General features: G+C 28.7%; 2 protein-coding genes across 2 annotated transcripts; both read right to left on the bottom strand.

The window, feature by feature from the left end:
• Positions 1–4,421: 4,421 nt before the first annotated feature.
• LOC113373733 (protein O-mannosyltransferase 1) lies at positions 4,422–12,692 on the bottom strand. Its single transcript, XM_026614008.1, has 11 exons — positions 12,409–12,692; positions 12,035–12,336; positions 11,796–11,964; positions 11,479–11,729; positions 11,277–11,400; positions 11,033–11,083; positions 10,762–10,936; positions 10,468–10,581; positions 5,458–5,611; positions 4,987–5,201; positions 4,422–4,913 (listed from the first exon to the last, which is right to left on the bottom strand). Exons 1-11 carry the CDS (start codon positions 12,606–12,608, stop codon positions 4,422–4,424), a joined length of 2,247 nt encoding a protein of 748 aa, XP_026469793.1. The 5' UTR covers positions 12,609–12,692.
• A 648-nt stretch (positions 12,693–13,340) lies between these two features.
• Positions 13,341–15,999, bottom strand: LOC113372325 (proteasome subunit beta type-7-like). Its single transcript, XM_026612648.1, has 5 exons — positions 15,818–15,999; positions 15,555–15,734; positions 14,548–14,804; positions 14,082–14,307; positions 13,341–13,484 (listed from the first exon to the last, which is right to left on the bottom strand). The coding sequence occupies exons 1-5, from the start codon at positions 15,877–15,879 to the stop codon at positions 13,379–13,381; spliced, it is 831 nt and encodes a 276-aa protein (XP_026468433.1). The 5' UTR covers positions 15,880–15,999; the 3' UTR covers positions 13,341–13,378.
• Positions 16,000–25,323: the final 9,324 nt, after the last annotated feature.

Below are 25,323 nucleotides of genomic sequence, written 5' to 3'. Positions count from 1 at the left end.
GTAATTTTACTCCCATTGTAGTATTGTTTACAAACATTGTAGTAATTTTACACCCATTGTAGTATTTTTACACCCATTGTAGTAATTTTACACCCATTGTAGTATTGTTTACACCCATTGTAGTAATTTTACTCCCATTGTAGTATTTTTACAAACATTGTAGTAATTTTACTCCCATTGTAGTATTTTTAGACCCATTGTAGTAATTTTACACCCATTGTAGTAATTTTACACCCATTGTAGTATTGTTTACAAACATTGTAGTAATTTTACTCCCATTGTAGTATTTTTGCAAACATTGTAGTAATTTTACACCCATTGTAGTAATTTTACACCCATTGTAGTAATTTTACACCCATTGTAGTAATTTTACACCCATTGCAGTAATTTTACACCCATTGTAGTATTGTTTACAAACATTGTAGTAATTTTACTCCCATTGTAGTATTTTTGCAAACATTGTAGTAATTTTACACACATTGTAGTATTTTTACACCCATTGTAGTAATTTTACACCCATTGTAGTATTGTTTACAAACATTGTAGTAATTTTACTCCCATTGTAGTATTTTTGCAAACATTGTAGTAATTTTACACCCATTGTAGTATTTTTACACCCGTAGTAGTATTGTTTACAAACATTGTAGTAATTTTACACCCATTGTAGTATTTTTATAAACATTGTAGTATTTTTACTCCCATTGTAGTATTTTTGCAAACATTGTAGTAATTTTACACCCATTGTAGTATTTTTACACCCGTAGTAGTATTGTTTACAAACATTGTAGTAATTTTACACCCATTGTAGTATTTTTATAAACATTGTAGTATTTTTATACCCATTGGACTTATGTACATCAAATTATCAGATATTTTATAGAGATTTTAATACTGTGTACATATTTTGTGTAATTTTTTTTGGGTTCAGTACCATGATTTTTAATTTCAGTATGGGAAGTTCTAGCAATTTGAATTAAGGCACGATGCCATGCACCCCACTAGTTAATAAAAATGTTTAAAAGATAAATTTGGTTATAATTCTTCTCCCCCAGAACCTGGTTATATATTTCAGAATTCAGGCGGCACCCTGAATCATATTGGTAGAGTGGCTCGGCACACCACAGTTAAAAGCTTGCCGACGCCTGGTCTATACTATATATCTGACATCACTATGGGATGGGCTCCCTAATATATACATATGTATATATATTCATGCGCTTACTACTGCATATGTATTTAATACACACACATGCGTAAATGAATATCTTTTTCAGCCCGCGTCGGATTTTGTGAAGAATTTAGTTCAATTTAAAACTACCCAAAATTTTTTGAGGTGGCGCCACTTTATTATTGTACGAAAATGGATATTTATTACGTATGTGTGTGTGTATTAAACGAATATGCAGTAGTAAGTGCTTGAATATATATATTGGGGAGCCCATCAACATAGTGATGTCAGATATATAGTAGGGAATTGTGTAGATGCCCCCTTGTGATTATTTAAATTAATTAATTTAATTAGATTTATTAAAATCATTGAAAGTATCTACATATGCTTGACTTAACAAATTCGATCTTGCATATTTGATATAATACATATAAATATGTTTCACATTTTGCATATTTTATATTTAATAAACTATTATTATAAAAAACTATTTCATAAAAATATTCTATAAAACACTTATAATTATTAAAGAAAAAAGTATAAACTAGATTGTTAGAACTTTTTTTTTTTTTTTTTGTTAAATAACAAGTTTATATATATATACAAATCCGACAATTCCAAAATTTTTAATTTAATATTGTTAAATATATACATGAACTATGTTTATATATATATATATATATATATATATATATGTTTAATTTGAGTTTAATATTCGGGCGTAACATCAATAAAAATAGTATGAGTTTTTTTAACCCTAAAATTTTACATTTTGAAGAGAATACAATTAAAAGAAGATTCGCTGAGGGGTTGTTTTTACAATTACATAACGAGAGAGTCATAAATAAACGCAATGACAATACGGCCCTTATCGAAACGAACACGTGGTTTCTTAATAGCGTGTCAAAATTCCTTAAAAAATAACAAAATCCCATCGCCTTTTAAATTTTCCAAAAAATATCAACACATGCTAAAAACTACTTTGAGAAAGTTGTGACATTTCTATCCTAAACTCCGAAGAGTAAATACATAGTTTCGACAACTTGTCAAGTTATCATGATTATTAGTGTGTTTTACCATTTGTGATGTTTGTGTTAAAAAATACATATCTTATCAATGTGCACATACTCATACCATGGATTAATAATGGTTTCATATGCTATTAGGATACAAAATTGTAAGTGTTTTATTACTATTATTATTATTATTGTTTTTCCATGAAATTTCCTTTCATATAATTTATTTAGTTCCAATTTTTATAGTTAACTTGATTACCACTGAATGATGGCTAAGATGCTAGCCGAAACGTATGGATTTTAAATAAATAAAATTTTTTAAAAAAACTCATACTATTTTTATTGATGTTACGCCCGAATATTAAACTCAAATTAAACATATATATCAACATCAAATTCAAGAATATTCAAAAATATATATATATATATATATATATATAATGGTGAAATAATATATATATATACATATAAACATAGCTGGGCATTAACTCGTTAATCCGTTAATCGTTAATTAACGAAGTTAACATTTTGATTAACGGATTAACTTTTAAGTTAACTTTTAAAAATGTTAACGGACACGTTAACTTCCGTTAAAATACCAGAAGTCCGTTAATCGTTAATCCAATGCCTACTATTTACCGCACGGCACAGCTTTAGCCATAGGCTTTAGCCAATGCCTTATTAAACGGCATAGAGAAAAGATTTGGACTACTCCTGATTGATGAACAGTGCCAACTTGCCGCGGCATTTCACCCAAAGTTTCGGTTAATGTGGCTGGAAACGTATGACAGCAGTAGAGAGGAATGCAGTAAGAAAAAGCACGGAAAAAAGGTAGAAGATGCCTTATGGCAAGAAGCAGCGAAAAATTCAAAGAACAGAGATAGTTTAAGTGGCGGAGGGAGCAATGCGAGTAACAACGATGATGACGAGAAGGAAGACTTTTTCAATTCTGTCACTCAGTCTATAGAAAAACCAAAGAGCTACAAACTCTTTAAAGACCTAGCTGTAAGTGAAATTCTGTCTTAAGGCAATTAAGGCGTTGTGCCTTAAGGCAAATTGCTGGAACTTCCCGTACCAAAAATTATTATTTTTTTAAAAACGATTAAAATTTTTGAAAAAAAATTACTTCAAAGAAATAAGATTTTTGACAAACAATTAGACATAAAATTACTTTTTTTTTGAAAAAAAATTTTTTTTAATTTTTTTTTTTTTTGAAAAAAAAAGGTTTTCTTTAGAAAGATCTAAACTTTTTTTCAAAGCAATCGTACTGCTTTAACTGCATAAAGACGAGATATCAAACCGCGTAAGCGCCGCGTCGACGTATAACGCGTAAACATTGGTACGGAACCCATAGGAATATAAACCAAAATTATACTTATTGTTAAAATCTCTATAAAATATCTGATAATTTGATGTGCATATGTCTAATGATCATTTTTGACCGCCAAATGGCATTTTTTTTTACTTTTTTTTATTAGATCTCCGAAACCGCTAGACCTGCCTTTATGAAAATTTGATCGGTTCTTCATCTTGTCAATACAAGTAAAATGTATTTTGAATTATTAAAATCGGACGCTCCGTTCTCTTAAAAACGGAGGTACCGTTTCTGGCACTTTTTGACCCGTATCTTCGGAACGGCTGGACCTGACTTCGCCAAAAACTAATCAGCACGTCTCCTTATCAATACGAATCGAATGTTTTTTTAATTATTCAAATCGGTTGATCGGTGTTCCCGAAATCGTCGACAAAAATTTGTATCCGCACATACATACACACACGTACATACATACATACATACCAACACACACACACATACATCCATTTTTTCTAAGGTATGCCAAAATGTTCAGGAACCTTTGAAACGTAAAGATATATAAAAATTTTCATTTTCGATTTTTTTGAGATTACTATAACTTGCCCTACGGGAAGTTAATAAGTTTTTTAAGTTCACTAACGCAACGATATAAAAATGTAATTTTACACATATTAACGGATTAACGATTAACGTTAACTTGCGTTAATTCTTCCGAAATGTAACGCTTTAACGTTTAACGAAGTTAACTTTTTTTGTAGCGGATTAACGATTAACGAAGTTAACTATTTGATTAACGGTGCCCAGCTATGCATATAAATATAAATGAAAGGAAACTATAATATTTTATAAAGGATATTTTATTACAAAATATAAATTATTTGATTGCATATATTAATGATATAAAGATATAAATTTATATCTTTCATGACACATGCTTATGCACTATAAAGTCCCATGATTCTTTCCATTTTAATTTCAATATATCCTCTGATTCTAATTGTGTCATTCCATAGCTTAAAACAGTAAAGTATTTATATATGTAAATTATATAAAATAACCATAACATAACAATAAATTTAAAACAAGACATAATATAATTTTTCTTAACTTGCTTACATAAATCATACAAATGATCTAAAACAGATGCCAATAGTAAAACCTTGAAAACAAATGCTGGTAAATAATGGTGTAAAAATAAAGTTCTTTCAAAAAAGAAATATGGAATATAGTGAAATAAATAACCAGTTAAACATATTTCGCCGATTAATAAAAACTTGGACCAAGCTTGTTCACTTAAATCATAACATAATCTTCTTCTTCTAAGTAAGTACACAGTTAAAAAACATACATAAATCATTATAGAAAATGTTGCTGAATACCATATTACAATGTTTCCCAGTAAATGAATCTGAGCCTGAAAATAAATTGAAAATTGGTTAATTATATTAAGTTCATATGCAATACTTAATAAATATTAAAATAGTTACATTGCTCTTTCCATCCACCCAGTATGCTATTCCTCTGGTCATTAATGGCCAATGTAAGGGTTCGCTGCTGTACATGTGGCTTTGGGGTTCTTGAGATGCAAATAGCATCTTATACTGCAATTCCATAAACTTTCTCCAGAAAGAAAGGTCTGTATTTGAAGTAGGAATCATTTCTGCATTCACTAGGTCTAATTCACGTTCTTTTTGATCATCAGCTGCAAAGACATTTATAATAAAAATGTATATATATATATATATATATATGTATATATATATATATATATATATATATAAGTATATATATATATATATATATCTTAAAATGAATGAGATCCTAGAAAAAATGTATAGATTTAATTTAATAAGATTTAGAAATTCTGAAATATTGACTTAATCAGTAAGAATCCACATTGAGTAGATAAAAAAATTTAAGTTACAAAATTATTAAATATAATAAAATTAACAACATACATTTTGTATAACGGTGCTCCTCGACATTCCATATAGTATCCTGTTGATCAATAATTCTATCAGTAACTATCTCATGCTGATTAAATCCCCAATCAGGCAGCTGTCTTCCAGTGTACCTAAGTGCTTGATTGCTGGGCACATGAATAAGTCTAATCTAAAAAATATATAAAAACACAATACATATATATATATATATATATATATATATATATATGTATATATATATTGATTGTTTATTTTCCAAACAGTAAATCCAATAATAAAAAACAATTTGTTTTTTGAAGATGTTTAATAATGACGTTTCGGAACTACATACGTTCCATCATCAGGTTCATTTTTGTCAAAGACAATGACTATTGACTAACATTAATTAATGATGGATATTACATATGCACATACATATACACACCTACATACACATACATGCATATCCACATACATGCATATTCATATATCCATAGCTGGGCATTAACTCGTTAATCCGTTAATCGTTAATTAACGAAGTTAACATTTTGATTAACGGATTAACTTTTAAGTTAACTTTTAAAAATGTTAACGGACACGTTAACTTCCGTTAAAATACCAGAAGTCCGTTAATCGTTAATCCAATGCCTACTATTTACCGCACGGCACCGCAAGATTTGGACCACTCCTGAATGATAAACAGTGCCAACTGGCCGCGGCATTTCACCCAAAGTTCCGGTTGATATGGCTGGAAACGTATGACAGCAGTAGGGTGGATGCAGTAAGAAAATGCATGGAAAAAAAGGTAGAAGATGCCTTACGGCAAGAAGCAGCGGAAAATTCAAAGGACAGTTTAAGTGGCGGAGGGAGCAATGCCAATAACAACGATGATGACGAGGAGAAAGACGTTTTTAATTCTGTAACTCAGTCTATAGAAAAACCAAAGTGCTCCAACTCTTTAAAGAATAAAGCGCAAAGTCTGCTGCATTCCTCGGGGAACAGATATTCACAAATCTATTTATTAAATACAATACTGCTATACCCTCAAACGCTGCAGTTGAACGTTTATTTTCCACGGGTAAAGACATTTTGACACCAAAACGAGCCTCGCTTTCAGACGAGAACTTCAACATGTTAATGTTCATGAAGAGAAATATGCACCTAATACCCGACGCTTAACCCGTCGCGCGTTTCCTATTTTTCGCAAAAAAACTCTTTCCCTTTATTTAGAAAATTAGTTGGTATTTAGCCTTGAGGCAAGTTACATGAACTTCCCGATATGTGTAAATAATCGACTTAATAAACAAATTAATTTATGATTGATTAGAAGTATTCCGAGAGCTTTTATTACGCATAATTGAAAACGAACGAACACGTTAACTCGGAGTATTTTCTAAAAGCAAATTTTCACTAATCAATAATTTTTATAATTAAACCAGTTTTCGTAGGACGTTAATGGTTTAGTATGTTCATTAAGACCAAGTAATCTATCGTTATACAAAGTAAATCATCTAATTTTAATTTTAACAAACGTCAACAAAACTACTCATTTTCTCAAACTTTGATGATTTTTTAAAATTAAACTACTTGTCGTAAGGCCGTAATATTTTAGTAAGTTCTATAAGACCATGATATACATCGCCAAAGAAAGTTTCATAACAATCGGCTTAAATTTTGTTTTCAATAGTTAATTACAAGGAAACGCTCGGTAGATTTTCACCTAAAACCAATCAGTATTATTCCCAACTAATATCTTTCGAACAGTTTTTTATTTTTTAAAATCGAGTCTGTAGAATGAGTTTAAATGTGGACAAAAAGTTAACACTCTTTTTTAAATTACAAAGAAACGGCTCGGCAGATCGTCTCACAAAACTGATAAACTATAGTGCTCATTGAGATACATCGAATGGCTTTTAAATTTCTGAAAACGGTTCAGGCATTTTTGAGCAAACGTCGATGAAAGGTCTAATTTTGACAAATGCCAAAAAACGATACCAATTTTTGCAAACTTTGACAAATATTTAAAGCTAAACGAGTTGTCGTAGGGCGGTAATATTTTAGTATGATCTAGAAGACTATGATATCTACCGTCAAAAAAAAAATCATAAAAATTGTCGGATTTTTTTTTAACTTTATTACAAGAAAACGACCCGGCCGATCGTTACCAAAAACTAATCAGCACGATTCCGAACCAATATCTTTCGAACGGTTTTTAAATTTTCAGAATCGATTCAGAATTGCGGGCTAAAACGTGGACGAAAATTTTGTCACATTTCTGCTATTTACAAGGAAACGGCTCGGCAGATCGTCGCACGAATCCGACAAACGATAATCCTCATCGAGATACATCGATTGGCTTTTAAATTTTTGAAATCGGTCGAACCGTTTTTGGGAGAACGTCGATTTACGGCAAAAAATCTGTTCACATACACGCACACACACATACTTTTTCCAAATTTGGTCTTTTTCGATTCAGAATGGCTTGAAACGTCGAGAAAACATAAAATTATCAAATCGGATTTTTTGATGAAAACATAAATTTCTCCTTCGGGAAGTTAAAAATTCTTGTAAAAACAATATGCAATCATAAAAACGGAAAGTTGACCAATAGCGTCATTATCACGGTGTGTGCATAAAGCGCGTCGCGCTATTTTCCCTATAAAACGCGCTTGGGGTTAAATTACACATTTGAATTATACAAGTATTTTGTTTTTTCCAGAACCTAAACCAATAAGTTTTTTAAGTTTACTAACGCAATGATATAAAAATGTAATTTTACACATATTAACGGATTAACGATTAACGTTAACTTGCGTTAATTCTTCCGAAATGTAACGATTTAACGTTTAACGAAGCTAACTTTTTTTGTAGCGGATTAACGATTAACGAAGTTAACTATTTGATTAACGGTGCCCAGCTATGCATATATCTATATATTCATGTACATACAATTATATACACGAACATACATACATTTATTAAAAGTTTTAAAAAAACATTGTCTTTGACAGAATAAACCTGATGATGGAACGTATCTAGTTCCGAAACGTCGTTATCAAACATTTTCAAAAGCAAATTGTTTTTGAAGTAAAACTTCTTTAGGCGCGATATGGGTGTAAAAATTTTTAGGCACGACACGGGTGTAAATCCGTACAAATGCAACGAAAATGCCAACGTGTAGTTGAACACTACGACGCCGTAAGCGCTGATGTCGCGAGTATCCACTCCCGTCATGTCATGCGTAAGTCGAGCGCTAAACCCTATATGAACTTGCATTAATTGAATCACGTTTTTTTTTACAAAAGAAGAGGTTGCTGTATTATGTCCTCATGGAATAAGACTTTTCTTAGAGAATAAATGTGTCATGGAATATAATAAATTTATATTGAATCTCGTTGAAGACAAAATAATATCTACTGCCACGGATATTTATGTAGGTTGCCATGCGACAGATCAACAATCATACATTCGTCAGCAGTTTCACAAAAATCGGTTATTGATACCGGGGGTTTGCCGTATGAAATAATTTTAGTTCTGAATAAATTTTACATAATAACAACTAATATTGATGTAAGTGATGGCTTAGCTAATGGCTGTGTAGAAAAATTAGTGTACATAGAATGTGGCGATAATGATGAACTTCTACGTTTATGGTTTGAATTTCCTGGTAAGATAGGTAACAAAATTAGGAAGAAAGCTGTACATCATATTCAAACTCTTAATATCAGTAGGACAGCTGTGCCGATTCTCAGGAGATCTTCATCTATTCCAATGAATAGAAATAAAATCATATTTGCCAAAAGAAATCATTTTCTTTAATGCCATTAATTCTTGCTGGAGATTTCAATGTCAATTTTCGTTCAGAAGAATCTCAACCATTAATTGATTTTTTAAATAATAAATTTAATTTAACAATGAATAATTCTCCATTTGAATCAACCACAAGATATGGCACGACTATTGATGCAGTTTTCTCCAGAAATGTACATAGTTTACAAAGCAAAATTTATGTCTCTCATTTCAGTTATTACAAACCTATTATATCATATATGAAATATGATAGCAATTAATCTATCGCTGTTGTTTCAAACAGTGTTATTGATGTTATGTGATTATTAATAAATGATTTTTAAAATTCAAATATGATGTTTTTTTATTTTTATCTTAATTGTCTACTCATACAATATTAAAAGTTTTACTTCAATCGCGTGTGATCCTTACGCGCACTCTTTTTTTTATTATTGGATTTACTGTTCGGTAAAGAAAGAATCAATATATTGAAAAAATTCAGGACTTATCTATTAAATATATATATACACCTAAGTCTGTTTTTACACGGTAGATTGGTTCTAGAAGAAGCCGTGTAAAAAAAACGTGTAAAAATAGACATTGATCTTATACAAAAATGGGTGATTTGTTCCTAATTTCTAAAACCTATTAAAATTAGTGAAAAACAAGAATTTTTAAGAACAAGAATTCATGTTTATTTTATTAAATCAAATATAAAATGCTTATTTTCACAAGCATAGTAATTAATGATAAAAAAGATATGCACTCTAATCTTAGAAGTAATATAAATTAAATGTATGGCAAGTTCGGGAACTAAAAAACTATGTTGTGAACGAAAAGAATAGGTTATTACTTAAATCTGACCACTAAATTTTATTGTATGCACATAAAGGGAATTCCCCTAAATTAGTGCTATTCACATTTGCTTTGACCAGTAAAAATTGTTTGTACGCACTAAAGGGGAATTCACTTAAATCTTTAAGCTAGTGTTCGCAAACTATCTATACTATTGATGGTTTCAGACTTTTTTCTTTCATAAGTACTTTTTTAAGTTTAAGTACATAAAATATCAAATCGTGCTAAATGGAATAAAATCGTGTAAAAAAATTAAAAATATTCAATTTTCAAACCGTGTTATATCAAAACTGTGTACAAAAAGACCGTGTAAAAACAGACTTAGGTGTATATATATATATATATATATATATATATATATAGCTTGGTAATTAAAAAAAAATTATAAAATGATATAATTACCTGTGATTGAATGGTATGCCATTCATCACCTTCTTGCTCCTTGTTAATAATATCAACTTTCCATAAATTTTGTGCAGGCATTGACACGTTATAATCAATATAACATGATACTTCCTAAAATTAAAAACATGATAGGCAAAAACAACTATAAAAAATTTACATCTGAAAATCACATACAATGCCCTACATTTATTATATTTGAGTAGGTCTTAGTGGTTGTGATCATTTTGCAATGTTACTATTTTGGTCAAAGATGTTAATAACATTTATTACATATTTAAAGTAAGTACTGACCTGACACTGGGGTGTAACAGGTGCTGCTACATCATGACTATTAAGTGCTCTACTAGTTATTCCATGAACTAACTGTATAACATCGTTATGCTTAATTATATCAACTTTATCACCAACTGTTAAATCATTTCGATCAGGTCTTTTTACAATCCACCAATTGTTAACATCTTTAAAACTATAGAGAAATATATAGTAATAATAATGCATGTAATAACTTAGAAATATAATAAAGTGTTATAAGTTAATAAAAAGGATTAAACTTTGAACAAACCTGTAACATGTGACCTGTTGTTGGTGAGATGAACCTCGTTTGTCTGCATATCTGAAAAAGAAGGAAAAATACTCAAGATTAAGATTTATTTATTCCTTATTATAGTATTTATGTTATTAAAATAAACCACACCTCAAATTGTTATAGGTTTTCAATTTAAACTAGTTCTTACATTTCTTTTTTAAAAAAAATATATTGACAGATTAAGATAAATAATTTTTAAATAAATAATAAAATAAACTACCTGATAGGATAGGTATGTGCATGGGAATGTAACCAGCAAGTGCGTCCATGTGTATGACGTAAAGTTATCTGAGATCCATGGCCAATTTTTAAAGGCTGACCTGCAGTAATTGATGCTAAACCACCTGCCAACAAAAATAATATAAAATGAGCCTAGCAAGCAAACAATAATTAATAAATTATTATTATCAATTATCAAATACCTTGTAAAGATGCCTGAAAAGCACTTGTCATGACGGTGTCATGGGGTCCTGCTTTATTTAATATGGATAAATGGCAATAAAATATGCTCAAATATACTGTAGATGATACTATACATATAGTAGCAACTATGATTGAAATTTGCTTTACCAATGCATATGATGATAAAGTTTTATCACTTATTTGCTTCCAAAATTGTCGTATCACTATTGAAAAACCTAACCAGCAGGAGAAAAATCCAACATATTTTACACTGAAAATAATAATGAATAAGTATAAATACATTCATATATACATATTAAATTAAATTCATAAATACCACAAAGCGCATGTCAATAAAACAATCCCTAAAATGAGTGATAACCACCATTTAATAGTGTAATTGTTATACTGCCTGAATTTAAGCAATGCCAATGTTCCGCACAATGTAAACATCATTAAAATTGGTTCCATTAGAATAAATCTAGACTGTGTTAAAAGAGCATTATCTGAAAATTTAATGCAACTAAATCAATTTCTTTATTAATTTATTGAAGCACATACCTGCATATATCTAACCACAAATAATCAGAAGTCCACCAACAATGGAAACCCATCTGGCTATTTTCATTTCAGAAAGTATTTTATATGTAATTGGGGCTAAAAGGCTTCCACATAATGCTGGTAACAAACGCAATGAAAATAGTGGAACATCTTCCGTGTAACTGTGTCCTATTTTTTCAAATTTGAAATCTCCAGAATAGTCAGCAAAATAAGCAAACAGTGCAATTAACTGTTTACCAAGAGGCGGATGTGAATCAAAAAAGAAAGTTCTTTTCATATATAAAGATATGTATCTTCCATAATGAAGTTCATCAAAACTATGAATGAGAAAAGTTATTTTTTTTACCAATATTGATTATTAAATCATCTCACTTTCTTTACAAACTTACACTATGTGATTTGGCTCAACCAACTTGTACAACCTTGTTGCAATTGAAATAACAAATAATAATACAAAGACAATATCAAGTTCAATTACTACTGAAACAGGACTAGTATCTTCTATTATATTCAATTCGCGAATGGAGTTACAATCTTCATTTTCCTGCACAGGTTTTTTGGAATTAGATGTTCGTAGTTTGTTCTCCATTCTTGATGACACAATAAGTACAAGAACGGTGTAACATTAACAAATAAATATAATATGCATTTGCTTCACATATTTCCAAATTAATTGTCAAATCACATATTATTGAGCATTAAAATCAAAAATGCAACGTTTAACCTGTTATTATGACATGTCTTAAAACTAACGGTAAAAATAGTGACGTCAAATATTTTCGTAGTAGAAAAATGAACCTTCAAAAATTTTTAAAGGTGCGTTCATGCTTTTTTCGAATACAGATGGTACCACTGATAACTCCTTTATGCGCATAGGTTCACTCCTTTATATTGATAGATTTACTTGTTCCGTCCAGTATTATATTGCCTAGGGTTCCGTATATTTTGCTTGTTATAAAATCAAAAGTTTTTGGAGAAATTGTTTAGTATGTAATACTTATTTGAAATTCTACGATATTCTTGAATTTCTCCCGATTCAAATAATAATTCAAACCAATTAGGCATTCCAACTAAGGACAAATAAGAGCTAAACAATGTCAAGTTATTGGCCTTATTGACTTATGAACAATATCAACTCAATTAGTAAATGAGTTATAAATTAATTATAAAACCTTTAGATTCTAACTCGCATATTTTAAGTGCCTTATTTATATTTGTCAAAATTTGTTCAAAATAGTCTTGATGCAAAATAATTAATTAAAACTGTATTTTAAGAATTTATAAAATAACATGAAAATATACTTTTCATAAAGTTTATTGTATCAAGCATATATTCCACATTTTAAAAAATCAGCATATTCAAGAAGAGACTTCCATATCTTGATCTACTAAATGTTGCACGGTTTCTTCTACTTCTAATAATGAAACTGATGTTTTAAGAACAGCAGTTGTACCACGAGCGTATCTGCAACAAAATTTGTAGGTCAATACCAAAAGTTGTAACTACTAAATACAATAAAATATTTACTCTATATTAAACAAAAATATTAATGCAGTAAATGAAACAAATATTTACAATCTTATTAAATGATCATGATATAAAATCTTAAAAATTATGTATAACTAATGTTCCCAAATAAATGTAGATAACATGAAATATGAGTCTTAAAGCTTATCTTATATTCAGAGTCCATGAATGTATAAAAATGCTTATTCTTAGAGTAAACGAATGAAATTGAAAATAAATATTTAAACTTTTTCTACATTTCAAAATCCACTGTATTTAAAGAAGAAATGATAAAATTAACTGATAAAATTAATGATTTCTATATAAAATAAGGGTTCAAGAATATAATATTAAGATTGATCATTTCATAAACTATGTGACTTGTAAGTCACATTAATTCGAATTAACAGTGAAAGTATTAAAAATTGTTAGGAGCCAGTTGAAAGATAAAAAAGCAATATAAACCTTCCACAAATGACATACTTTTTTATGTAAAAAACATTTTCCAAAAAAATATTTGTTTTACAAATATTTAACCAATAAACAAATACTCACTTGTAGCTTGCATGACGTTGACCTTTTGCATTGGCTTCCTCATAAGTTCTAAGATAATCTACACCATTCTGTCTGATAACACATAAATCTACATTGCTTCCTGAACCAAGATCATTAAAAATACCGGCAGCAATAGCATCACGAGCCAGTTTTTTCCCTTCTTCTTCATCCATATCCGGTCTCCAGCGAGACTCAAAAACAGACATAGCTGCTAATGAACCCGAGCCTACATAAAAAAGAGGAATTAAAATATAGCAAATGTAGTAACATCTCTAAGCTAAAAGTATCAATTAATATTAATGTATCAATCAATCTTAAACTACTCTTTAACTGTTTATTTCAACAAAATTACTTGTTTTCATTATAGAATAAAATGCATTCTGAATTGAATATTTAAACAATTGTTACATAGAAGATAATGCATAATTGCTTTACCTTTCCTTATAATAAAGAAAAATATACAAACCCATAGTGCAATAAGGCAATTTATCTGTAGAACCATGTGGATATATACAATAAAGATGAGGCCCTGTTGGATCAACACCTCCCAAAACAAGAGCAGCTGAAATGTTACCCATATAACGGAACAACATTTGCTTCAATAAAGTATTAGCAGTTACAACAGGTACAACACGGCCGGTGTTCAAGCGATGTAATTCCAATTGAGATGATATCATGTCAGATGTCATTTCAGTATCAGCTGCCGTACCAGCGCCACAACAACTATAAACAGGAAAAAGAAGTGTATTCATGATGTATAATATTGAAATTCTTAAGTGTTGTATATTATACAGTGAAATAACATCTGAATACTAAATAACAATTAGTTTATCAAACAAAGCAAAAATATATATATATATGCACAAAAGCATTTAACTCTATTATAATATACAAAAAGTGTAAAAAATGTCTTTTTCATGTGTTCTGATAATATATAGATAACAAAGTATTTCTATCCCATATAAAAGGGATAACAAAATATGATAATTTACTCAATTCTTCAAGCACTGTAATATAAACCACTGAACAAATTCTAGTATAGAATTAATTTAATTCTAGTGTAGATTTAAAAATTTTACATGTAATAAAATATAAATAAGATATTCACAAACACTACACTAGACAACACAAAAAATTTCACATTAAACATTATAGAAAAACGAAAATCAGAGAAAATGACATGTAGAGTGCAAGTAAAATATATAATAAACTTCTGATCAAAATCAAGATCATTGGCAATAACTTCAAAAGAAAAATGGATAAATATTATAAGCTAAATGAAGACAAAAGAGATTGAAGAGATGTTTAAAGATATTTAAATATAAAGCTTATAAATGTAAAATGAAATAGACATAAGTGATATGTATATGTATAATATAAAACTTGTGTCATAATCTCTTATACCAGGCACCCCTGCCTGATAGATATGAAAATAATATATCAATAAAAAAAAATCATAATAATAATACTTACTACATATTTTTAGCTAAGTAATGAATTTTGCTACAATTTTTATCAGCAACAATTGTATCCTCTGTAGCTCTAGTGTCAGCACCTAATATTACGCCATCCTTGTAAATTATGCCCACAATCGTAGTGCCTGTTTTTGTAGCTTTTGGCAAAGCATAACCTTTCTGTTTAAGCATTTCATTTCTATAAAATTTTCAAGAAATTTAGAGTTAAACTCGGGGATGACGATGCGCTTTTAGGTTAGAATTAAACAAACATTGCGTTACCTGTAACAATTATCAAAAGAAAATCCACCCGGATGAATTTCTGGAGCCAATGCAGAACTCATGTTTAAAAATTTCTTTATTTGTGTTATAGAAAATAGTTTCACAAAATATGTCACTACACAAATACTAAAATATACTTAATCACAGTATAGCAAATTGTTCAACGGCAGAGAAAAAATTGACGTATCACGGCGTCCTGAGATTAGTGTTGCCATATGACATTATTAATCCTCGTGTACCAACAGTGGCAGCATGAAAAAATTTCAGCGCAAAAATTGGTAAAAAACAAACTGTAATATCAAACCAAAGGGAACAAATACAGATCGACATTTTCAAAATAGTTGTCAACAGTTTTATAATGTGATTTAAATAATTATACTATTTACATATGTGAATTTATTTAAATTTGTGTCGATGAGGTATTGTATGTTTTGTTTTAAAATAAATAAACATTTCACTTATTTCTTTTTACGTTTACGTAAAATAGAAAAAAATACATCAATGGATAAAAGAAGAGTATACACCCATCCCTCGGTTTTCCAAAATATTATTTTTTTAACGAAACTTATTAATTATGCATTTACGCGGAAATAAATAAACATTAAACTTTAATTTAGAAAGTTACAAATTCTTAGAAATTTATGTATATGCTGAAAATATATAAGATTAGAAGTCCCCGTTATATGATCAAAACTAAGTTTTATGTGTGTATAAGCTAGTTTGTTTGTAAAACCGAAACAAAATGCATCATTGGGTTTAATTAGAGTAAAAAAGTATATCTTTACAATTTAAACTTTGGATTTAATTGTTTACAAACCTAAAATTGGAAATTTTATTAATATTCTTATAAATTATTAAATGTTTTTGATATTAAATATATAAATATTTATTTTTTGTTCAATGAGGTCGTTATTCATCATACTAAAAGGGCGTCCATTAATCGATTAATGTGATCAATTTTTTAAGGATTTTTGGAACCTCCTCCTCCTTGGTGATACATGGTGATATTCAAAATTCTCCCTCCCTTCCTCACCAAAGATTACGTGTATTTTTAGTTACGTGAAAAAATTGTAAATATTTTGATTCTTTTTTGAAAATGTATGGATTTAAAAAACAATCAGGTAAAAATGCACGTGGTATCTTACCATACCCCTCTCTCCCCCACGTGATATTTTATGATTTTTTGTCAAATCACCCCTTTCCCGTAAAAAACTGAAAAGTGTTTTTTTATAGAAATTTTTGTTTAGCACGGTTTATTCTTATAAGAGTGAATATTTCGAGTTTCATGATTATTTACCTCTCTTCAGTGTAAAGCGGGGGATAGGTGTAATCTGTATAGTAATATGAAATTAATAATAATATCATAGTCCAGTCATTATAGTAAGTTCACCTCGTAATTCGAGATATCCAGCTGTAAGTCTGTAAATACTTGTATATTGACACCCTAAAGTTATCTCAAAACCTACATATGGTATTGACACCCTACCATATTTAGGTTTTGAGAAAACTTTAGGGTGTCAATATACAAGTATTTACAGACTTACAGCTGGGTATTTTGAATTCCGAGATTCTTACCTAATTTAAGGACGAAGTCTAGTCATTTAAGAATTATTAATATAAAAGCCAATTAGAATTAAGTTACTCATTTCCTAGGACATTGTGATTTTGAACAATAGAAGTTTATTTGTTGGTTGCTTTTTTAATATATTTAACACTAGTACTGACTCAATAAGAATGAAATTGAATGAATGGGTGAACATTAGATTGCTATGAGCAAGTGCACTTTTTTACTTGCTCGAAGAGCTAAATTTTGTAAGTTGTTCAAATCACAGACAAAAAAGAGTGGTTCAAATTTAGTACATTATTATAATGTAAAATTATGTGTACAATTATAACATATATATATATATATATATATATATATGTATATATATTTGTTTTATTTGAATTTTAATATAAATTTTATACATCTCAGACAGACAGAAGTGCCTGGTATAAGAGATCGTACATAATATCTATACAAAGTATATATATCAATAATTATTAAAATAATTATTTATCTGAAATATAAATTATTTATATTTTATTATTTTCGGTGCGCCCCTGAAGAATGTATTGCCATATTGAATATTGTGCAAGGTATATGCGACAGGTGTTCAGGTTGAACAGGTAATACTTTTTCCGCAGTAAGCTTTTTGTGTTAATGGCAGTTGTATGTGTTGGTCCTCGTTGCGAGTTCATGGTTTCATAGCAAATTATGTGTGAATTTTAAAATCGAAGACCTATGTTGATCAGTTAAAAATATTATTTATAGTAATTTTTTTAAAAAAATGTGATTTTACCCATTAAAATGGGTTAATGGATATAATGTTTACCATAACATTTTCTTACGAAATACATTCACCTTTGACAGATTCATTGAAGAAATGACGAAGACGCTTCAGAAAGCATTGAAAATGTGTTAAATGAATATAATTAAATTAATTATTAGCAAAAACCGAGTGAAAAATATTGTGGTACAGTTATGTTTTGTGTTTGATGTATTCACAATTTGGATTTAATCCGGATTTAGAGATTCGTCATGCTGTTTAGACTATGAACCTGGATGCTGAAAGCTTGGTAATGTTTTATATTCAATATTAATCATCATATATATTATCATATTGTTCCATTAATAGAATGTGATGAACATTTGTTTTATTACGATAGAATCTTATAAGAAACCCATAACGATCACTTCGTTTCTAATATGGTAAACATTGGGCTACTTTCTTTTTGTATATATATATATATATATATATATATATATGTATATATATATATATATATAAATTTCAAATATCTGTAACTAAGAACAGAAATTCCAACAACAACCAAAATTTTCTAGCAAATTAAATAATAGAGCATGTTTTCATACTGTATTACAGTTTGCCAATCAAATATATAAGGTTTTAATGGCATTTTACCTTAAGGAAACTTCCTTAAAATTTACGATACTTTTTTGATAATAATTTATTTGATCAATATGAGTTTATTAAATTGTTACCAGTAGTAATTACAATTAGAAAAATAATTGAACAACTAATCATGAAGAAAGCTGACCCATATTTGTGAAAAAACGGATCGGCACGATTCTCAATTGATATCTTTCGAAAGTTCGGGATTGTTTGCAAAAACCTTAAAAATTTCTTTCATTTAAATGTTAGCCACAGAGAAACTGCTGAGCCGGTCATCACATGAAAGTAAACGGATGTTTTGAAACCAATTCATGATATTTTGAAGAATCTGTAAATTGACCAAAATATTTTTAGATTTCTTAACAATTTATAGACATCCATATATATGGGGATGATAGTATTGACTTTAACTATCCTGGAAAAAAAATGGAAATTATGAGCCTTTAAGAGCTACCTACTTTGGTGAAATTACGGCCATTTTTCGGTTATTGTGGTTACTTTTATTAATTTTGTTTATTTAAACTTTGGAAATGTAACCGTAAATACCATTTTTAGGACCACGGTAAAAAATACCATAATTGCCCCAAGTTTACAAGAAATAAGTTTTTATGTTGAGTTATGCCCCTCCTTTAAAAAAATGTACTAAAGTGTGTAGCCAAGTTTCATCAAAAGTTGAGGTATTTAATCAGGACTCTACAATGGCAAAATACTTGATAATATTATCATGAAAAAATTTTGAGTAAAAAAGTAAAAACCCATCATTTGATCTCCAAATTTTTCTTCATTTCGATATAACAAATCACATGTGTCTTTCTTCGCAAAAACATAATTGCCTATTATTACGAATACATATTAGCTGACTAATTCACGGATTTGTGTTCAACCAAATATAAACATGAAATGCATATTTGCATATTATCACATATTAACTAGATTTAAATACCAGAAATTAAACAAATAGATCAGTTATCAATATACGATAATTTTGTTTACACAAGCTTTATCAAATTTTTGCTCACGTTTCTGTTTCTCTGTTTTGAATTGATATGAGTAATGTTATCACAAAGCATGAAATACTTATATAAGATGATTAATCATTACAAGCATTTATAATACCAAAATGTTTGTTGTATATATTGAAATTTGTTATTAATAATCAAGTAAATTGATTACTAATGTGAAAAATTCTCAATGAATGCGTATACATACGAATATAATTAGTAAACATATACTAACCATTGTTGGAGATAGTGAATCCCCACTTTGGGGGCGACAACTGCCTTTTGGTCACCTAAATTCTAAATGTCCTTCACCCGCCCTTTATAGTATCAGTTTTTCTCTTTATAAAATTATTTATATGGGTTTCTAGCAGTATGAATAAACAAGGATTCACTTTCTGGCTGTATTATTATTTAATTATTATCAATATATATATATACCTGGTTGTAAAATTTGTCGTTTTTACTCCTAACTATTGATAGTAATCACTACCCTTGCAATGTAGGTCAAACAATTTTTGCTAAAAATTTGCTTATTAACTTCCCTTAGGGTGCGTTATAGTAATCGCAAAATTATCGAAAATGGTAATTTTTATATATCTTTACGTTTCAAAGGTTTCTGAATATTTTGGCATACCTTAGAAAAAATGGATGTATGTGTGTGTGTGCATGCGGATACAAATTTTCGTCGATTCGGGATCAACCGATTTGAATAATTCAACAAACGTTCGATTCGTATTGATAAGGAGATGTGCTGATTAGGTTTCGGTGAAGGCAGTTCTAGCCGTTTCGAAGATACGATATAATTCAAAAAACATTTTACTTGTATAATAAAAAATGTTTATTGGACATATGTACATCAAATTATCAGATATTTTATAGAGATTTTAATGTGTATCACATATTGTGTAATTTTTTTTGGGTTTCGTTTCAAGATTTTTAATTACGGCGCGCATAAGTCGTCAATCGTCTGCATTCTTCTTCTTTCCATTACTTTCAGTCCTCCTATTTTACCCTCGACGAGACACTCTTTTTGCAGAACGGGTCCGAACCAGTTTCTTTTTCTTCTCAGGATTGTGCTCATTTCTTCGCCAACTGTTCTCAGGACTTCTTCATTTATTATCTTGGCTAACTATAATATATTGCTATATATTTCTATTAATATTCCAATATTCTATCCTAATATATGATTATATAATTTATAAGCATATTAACTGTTTCGTACACAGAATAGAGATTCCACCCGAATTCCTTTTACATGCGAGTCGAGCATTTAACCCTGTGGTTTTACACCCGGGCGCCCCACAGGTTGGAAACCGCTGATTTAACCATTCGATCAAGTTAATTAGTATAGTATATCCTCTTAAATATAAAAATTTGATTCAGAGAGATATCAACATATAATTTTGTTACATATTTTACATCTTTTCACCGCGAATTTCGAAAAACAAATATTGGGTATATAGATTACTCAACCGTTATTACATTTTAGATAAATTACAGCTATTTTGTGACACTGTTGTCATAACAATTCGCGCAAACAATGCAGATCACCTGACTCTATTCTTGAAAATAATACTTTTGCAAGTTAGTGTTGTATGAAATTAGTTAATATTGGAACTTATTAGCAAATTTTAATTATTAGTTTAAACAGAAAAAAATGTCACTTTTTTCATTGGTAAAAACAATCTTATTAACTTAAATTTAAAATATCGTTCCAAATACGGCATTCGTTTAATTTTATTCTTTATTAAAGATTTCTAATTTTAAAAAAAAGTACGTTTATATCATTTTGATACTAAACCATTTAATTAACATAAATGATGTGACTAACTTATAGTAAAAATGAAATGCAGACTAGGTCCTCTAATGAGCGAAAAAGTGACTGGAGCAACTCAATCTAATATGATATTTATAATAATTTTTAAGATATAACTTGAACTAATAAATAAGTATACTAATATTAAATACGAGCTCATTTTCTGTTCTGGCACTAACAAATGAATATTTTATATACATTGTAGTAGCTACACTTTCTCCAATAAAGAAGATATATTATATGCAAATATTCTACATACGTTGTAACAAAACACATTCCAACATACCATTGTTTTGCAGAGTCGAATTCTCGAAAAGAGAGTAAAATTTCATTTCATTACTTTTTTTTAAATATAACTTATACTATTAATGCAATAAACAATAGTATCGAATTCGATACTAGAAATTAGAAAGTCATTACTCAAATTATGAATGATATTTGCAAAAATATATAGATGGTACGATAAAAAAAATTGAAATAAACTTATATAGTTATATAGTTTATAGAAATTTAAATTTCTATAAATTTTACACCGTGTAGAACTATATACGTTTATACCAAATTTTTTTATAGCATTTATATATTTATATATGTAGCATTTATATATTTTTGCAAATATCATTTATAATTTGTGTAAAGACATTCTAATTTGCAAAATTGCGTTGATAAAAATATTTTTTTTATTAATACATGTCTTGATTATGTATGTACGAATATATCATCTTACTGTGTTTTGCAAACATATGTTATTTGTAGTGTAGGAGATGTAACAATTAACATGTGGGTGTGTTATTTAACCGAATAAAACAAGTTTGTTTCATAAACGTTATTCATTGAACTGATCATTTTATCATCTGAAGGTTTTTTCTATTCTTTTTACATAATGATTCCAAATGCCACATAAAATGTTAACAATGTAAAATGCGGTAAATAATATACAAATAGTAATATTATAAAATTTTGCGGCTACACAACTTTTATGTGAATATTTACATAATGCTCTTGCAATTATACGTATTATCTATTTTATTTTATATAAGATAATTAATAACTCTTTCCAAACCATTCACGTTATATAAGAATTGACAACAACAAGCTTTTACATACGTAAAAAGAGTAGGTACGATAAATAGTTATTTTCATTCAACATTTTACCTCTTTTATTACAGATATTTGAAATAAAAATAAATTAAAAAATAAATCTTTAATGTTTATATGAATTCCTAAAACGGAGCAAAAATTAGGTTCAATATTTAAATATTTAGCCAATATTACCAGTTTTGCTCCTATATTGGCTATGCATTGGCTCCGAATATTGGGTAAATATGAGTTGATTCGGTTCTACATTGGTTGAGTTGTATTGAATTTGATATGATTCACATATAAGGTAGCCTTTAATTTTATTAAATTAAGTTCATAGTATTCTGGCAATGTGGTCTGAATCCAATTGTCAGTTATAGAGAAATCATTATTTTTCATATTAGTTGAATTGCGGATGTTACATGCATTTTATATGAATAAACACAATTAACTATGATATAATAAACCGCAATTTTCATGTAATTTTCATCTTCCTTAATAAAATTGCAAATAAATCTTTATTTATTGCAATCAGACACAATTGTGTCTTTATATTTTTAAATGGGCAGAAGCTAATTTTGAGTATTGCCTTTCAAGAATATCTCAGTTTCTTGATAAATACCAATACTGTAATCAAAAATTAATTATTTTCCATCCATCATAATATTCATATAAAGGTTTGAAACAATGTTTCGTACTTTCTTTGATGTGGAACATACAGGTGCTTATAAGTTACCTCTGTGTATAATATACTGTGAATCGAGATGGCGCTATTGTTTTTGTTTTTTCTTCACTTGCAAGAATTATGGCTAGAATTGCAGTAAAAAAGACTAAATTTTAAGACTAGAAACATAGTTCACTGTGACGAATAAGGACAAAATTACCACCGAATATATGTCCTTTGTTGACCCTCAACCAGCCGAAAATAAACCTGAAATTAATTAAAAAAAATAATTAGTTATTATCTTTTTATAAATACAAATCTCAAGTTTGGTTTTTGCTATTAACATTCTACTTAGAAACATTGCAACAAAATTTATAAATCATACTCATTTGTTCATTCAAAATAAAAAATACTGTTTATCCATGTTGCTAATGATATTAAGTAAGCATTTGATAACGCATCAAGGTTTGCTCTATTAAATTAAAACGTTATTTTCAAATGATATATATGTCCTATTAAATCGTATTTATTGAATTAATATTTTAAAGAAGATATAGAGTCGTTTGTGTGGTTTTTGAAAGAAATTATAATTGATAGATGACCAGGGGAAAATGTGCTTGTGCCATTTTTATATCAGATTTAAACTTTTATAGATGATACAGCTTGGCAGAGCTTTTAGCACAAAAAGTAATCTAAATAAATTTTCATATTGAATGAAAAAAGTGGACAATTGACTTACATACATAGTTAGTTCAACATCAAGTCAAGGATATGCCCAAGAATAAAAATCAACATTAACAAAGAATTGAAGGATCCGCTGCTGAATGCCTTAATTTATAATTTATAAAAATATAGCCAACTGATCTTATACAATAATAAGCCACGAAACTTTTATTAGAGAAGATTTCTCACTAGTAAAATTTTTGTTAAGTATAAAATAGAAGGAACATTGTTTTAATAATTGGATTTACTCACGATATTTTAGAATGAAATGTTTTGTGTCTAAAACAGGAAATGAAATAAAAACATTATTTCATTTGCCACATTTCATAATTTTTCTTGATATGCTATATTGGTATTATAATTGGGAGTTAGGAATTTTTCAATATTTATTAACTTCCCGTAGGGTAGGTATAGTAATGAGTCAAAAATAGAAAATGAAAATTTTTGCATATCCTCATGTTTTGAAAGTTTCTGAACATTTTGGCTTACCTCATAAAAAATGGATATATGTGTGTTTTGTATGTCTGCAATAAATAATTTTACTTTTGCAATTCAGTTTATATAATTCTTATAAATATTAGACAATGTTACAATATTTATTTATGATAATCCATTTAATATTTCTCGAACATTTTGTTACGGCACGGGAAGTTTTAGCAATTTGCTTTGAGGCACGGTGCCATACACCACTAGTTTTCAACTTTTGATTGACCAATTTAAACTGCATTTGTACTTTACTCTGGAGATTCATGGATCATTTCCAGATTTGTCGGAAGGATTGTTTACATGAAATATAATGCGTTCATTCCCGAAAAGCATCGCGACAAAATACGCAGTTGCTTTTGTTCTCTTGCATTATTAATTAATCTCATCTAATATAAATACCCTGTCATTTTCGTTAATTTATTATTTATAACAGTCCTTATTTTTAACAGTTTAGGATCAGTTTTAACAGTTAAGTAATAGAATATCTTTCGCAAAAAGCATGACGCTTGATTAATATAATAATAATAGAAATGTAAAGGCTCTCAAAAAAAACAAAATAATAGAGTACATGTAAAACAAATTTTCCGCTTTTGTCATAAAAATTCCATATATTAGTAGCAAGTACCCTAATATCAAATTACTTTGTTCTCCAAAATCTATACAGAATATATCGACCGCATACACATATGTGACTTTGAGTGCGAGGGGCTCGAAACCTCTTCCCCAAAAGCTTCGAAGCTTTCACTCAAGAGCTTTGCGTATGAATGTGTGGGTTACAT

The sequence above is a fragment of the Ctenocephalides felis genome, unplaced genomic scaffold (genome assembly GCF_003426905.1).
Source record: "Ctenocephalides felis isolate EL2017-DRISC unplaced genomic scaffold, ASM342690v1 CF-g0.4_SCAFFOLD_01604, whole genome shotgun sequence".
NCBI lineage: Eukaryota > Metazoa > Arthropoda > Insecta > Siphonaptera > Pulicidae > Ctenocephalides > Ctenocephalides felis.
The sequence above is the reverse complement of the archived record's forward strand: the minus strand, read 5'-3'. Positions and strand labels throughout refer to the sequence as shown.

Bases quoted from the DNA above. Each gene is read 5' to 3' on its own strand.
- LOC113372325 (XM_026612648.1), bottom strand. From the start codon at position 15,879: ATGAGTTCTGCATTGGCTCCAGAAATTCATCCGGGTGGATTTTCTTTT. The intron at 15,735-15,817 runs GTAACGCAATGT...AAAATTTTATAG, and splicing joins TCTTTTGATAATTGTTACAG to AAATGAAATGCTTAAACAGA. The intron at 14,805-15,554 runs GTAAGTATTATT...TCCTGTTTATAG, and splicing joins TACTTAGCTAAAAATATGTA to TTGTTGTGGCGCTGGTACGG.
- LOC113373733 (XM_026614008.1), bottom strand. From the start codon at position 12,608: ATGGAGAACAAACTACGAACATCTAATTCCAAAAAACCTGTGCAGGAA. The intron at 11,401-11,478 runs GTATTTGATAAT...TTTTGTTGGCAG, and splicing joins TTTTCAGGCATCTTTACAAG to GTGGTTTAGCATCAATTACT. The intron at 5,202-5,457 runs GTATGTTGTTAA...ATGTCTTTGCAG, and splicing joins GGAGCACCGTTATACAAAAT to CTGATGATCAAAAAGAACGT.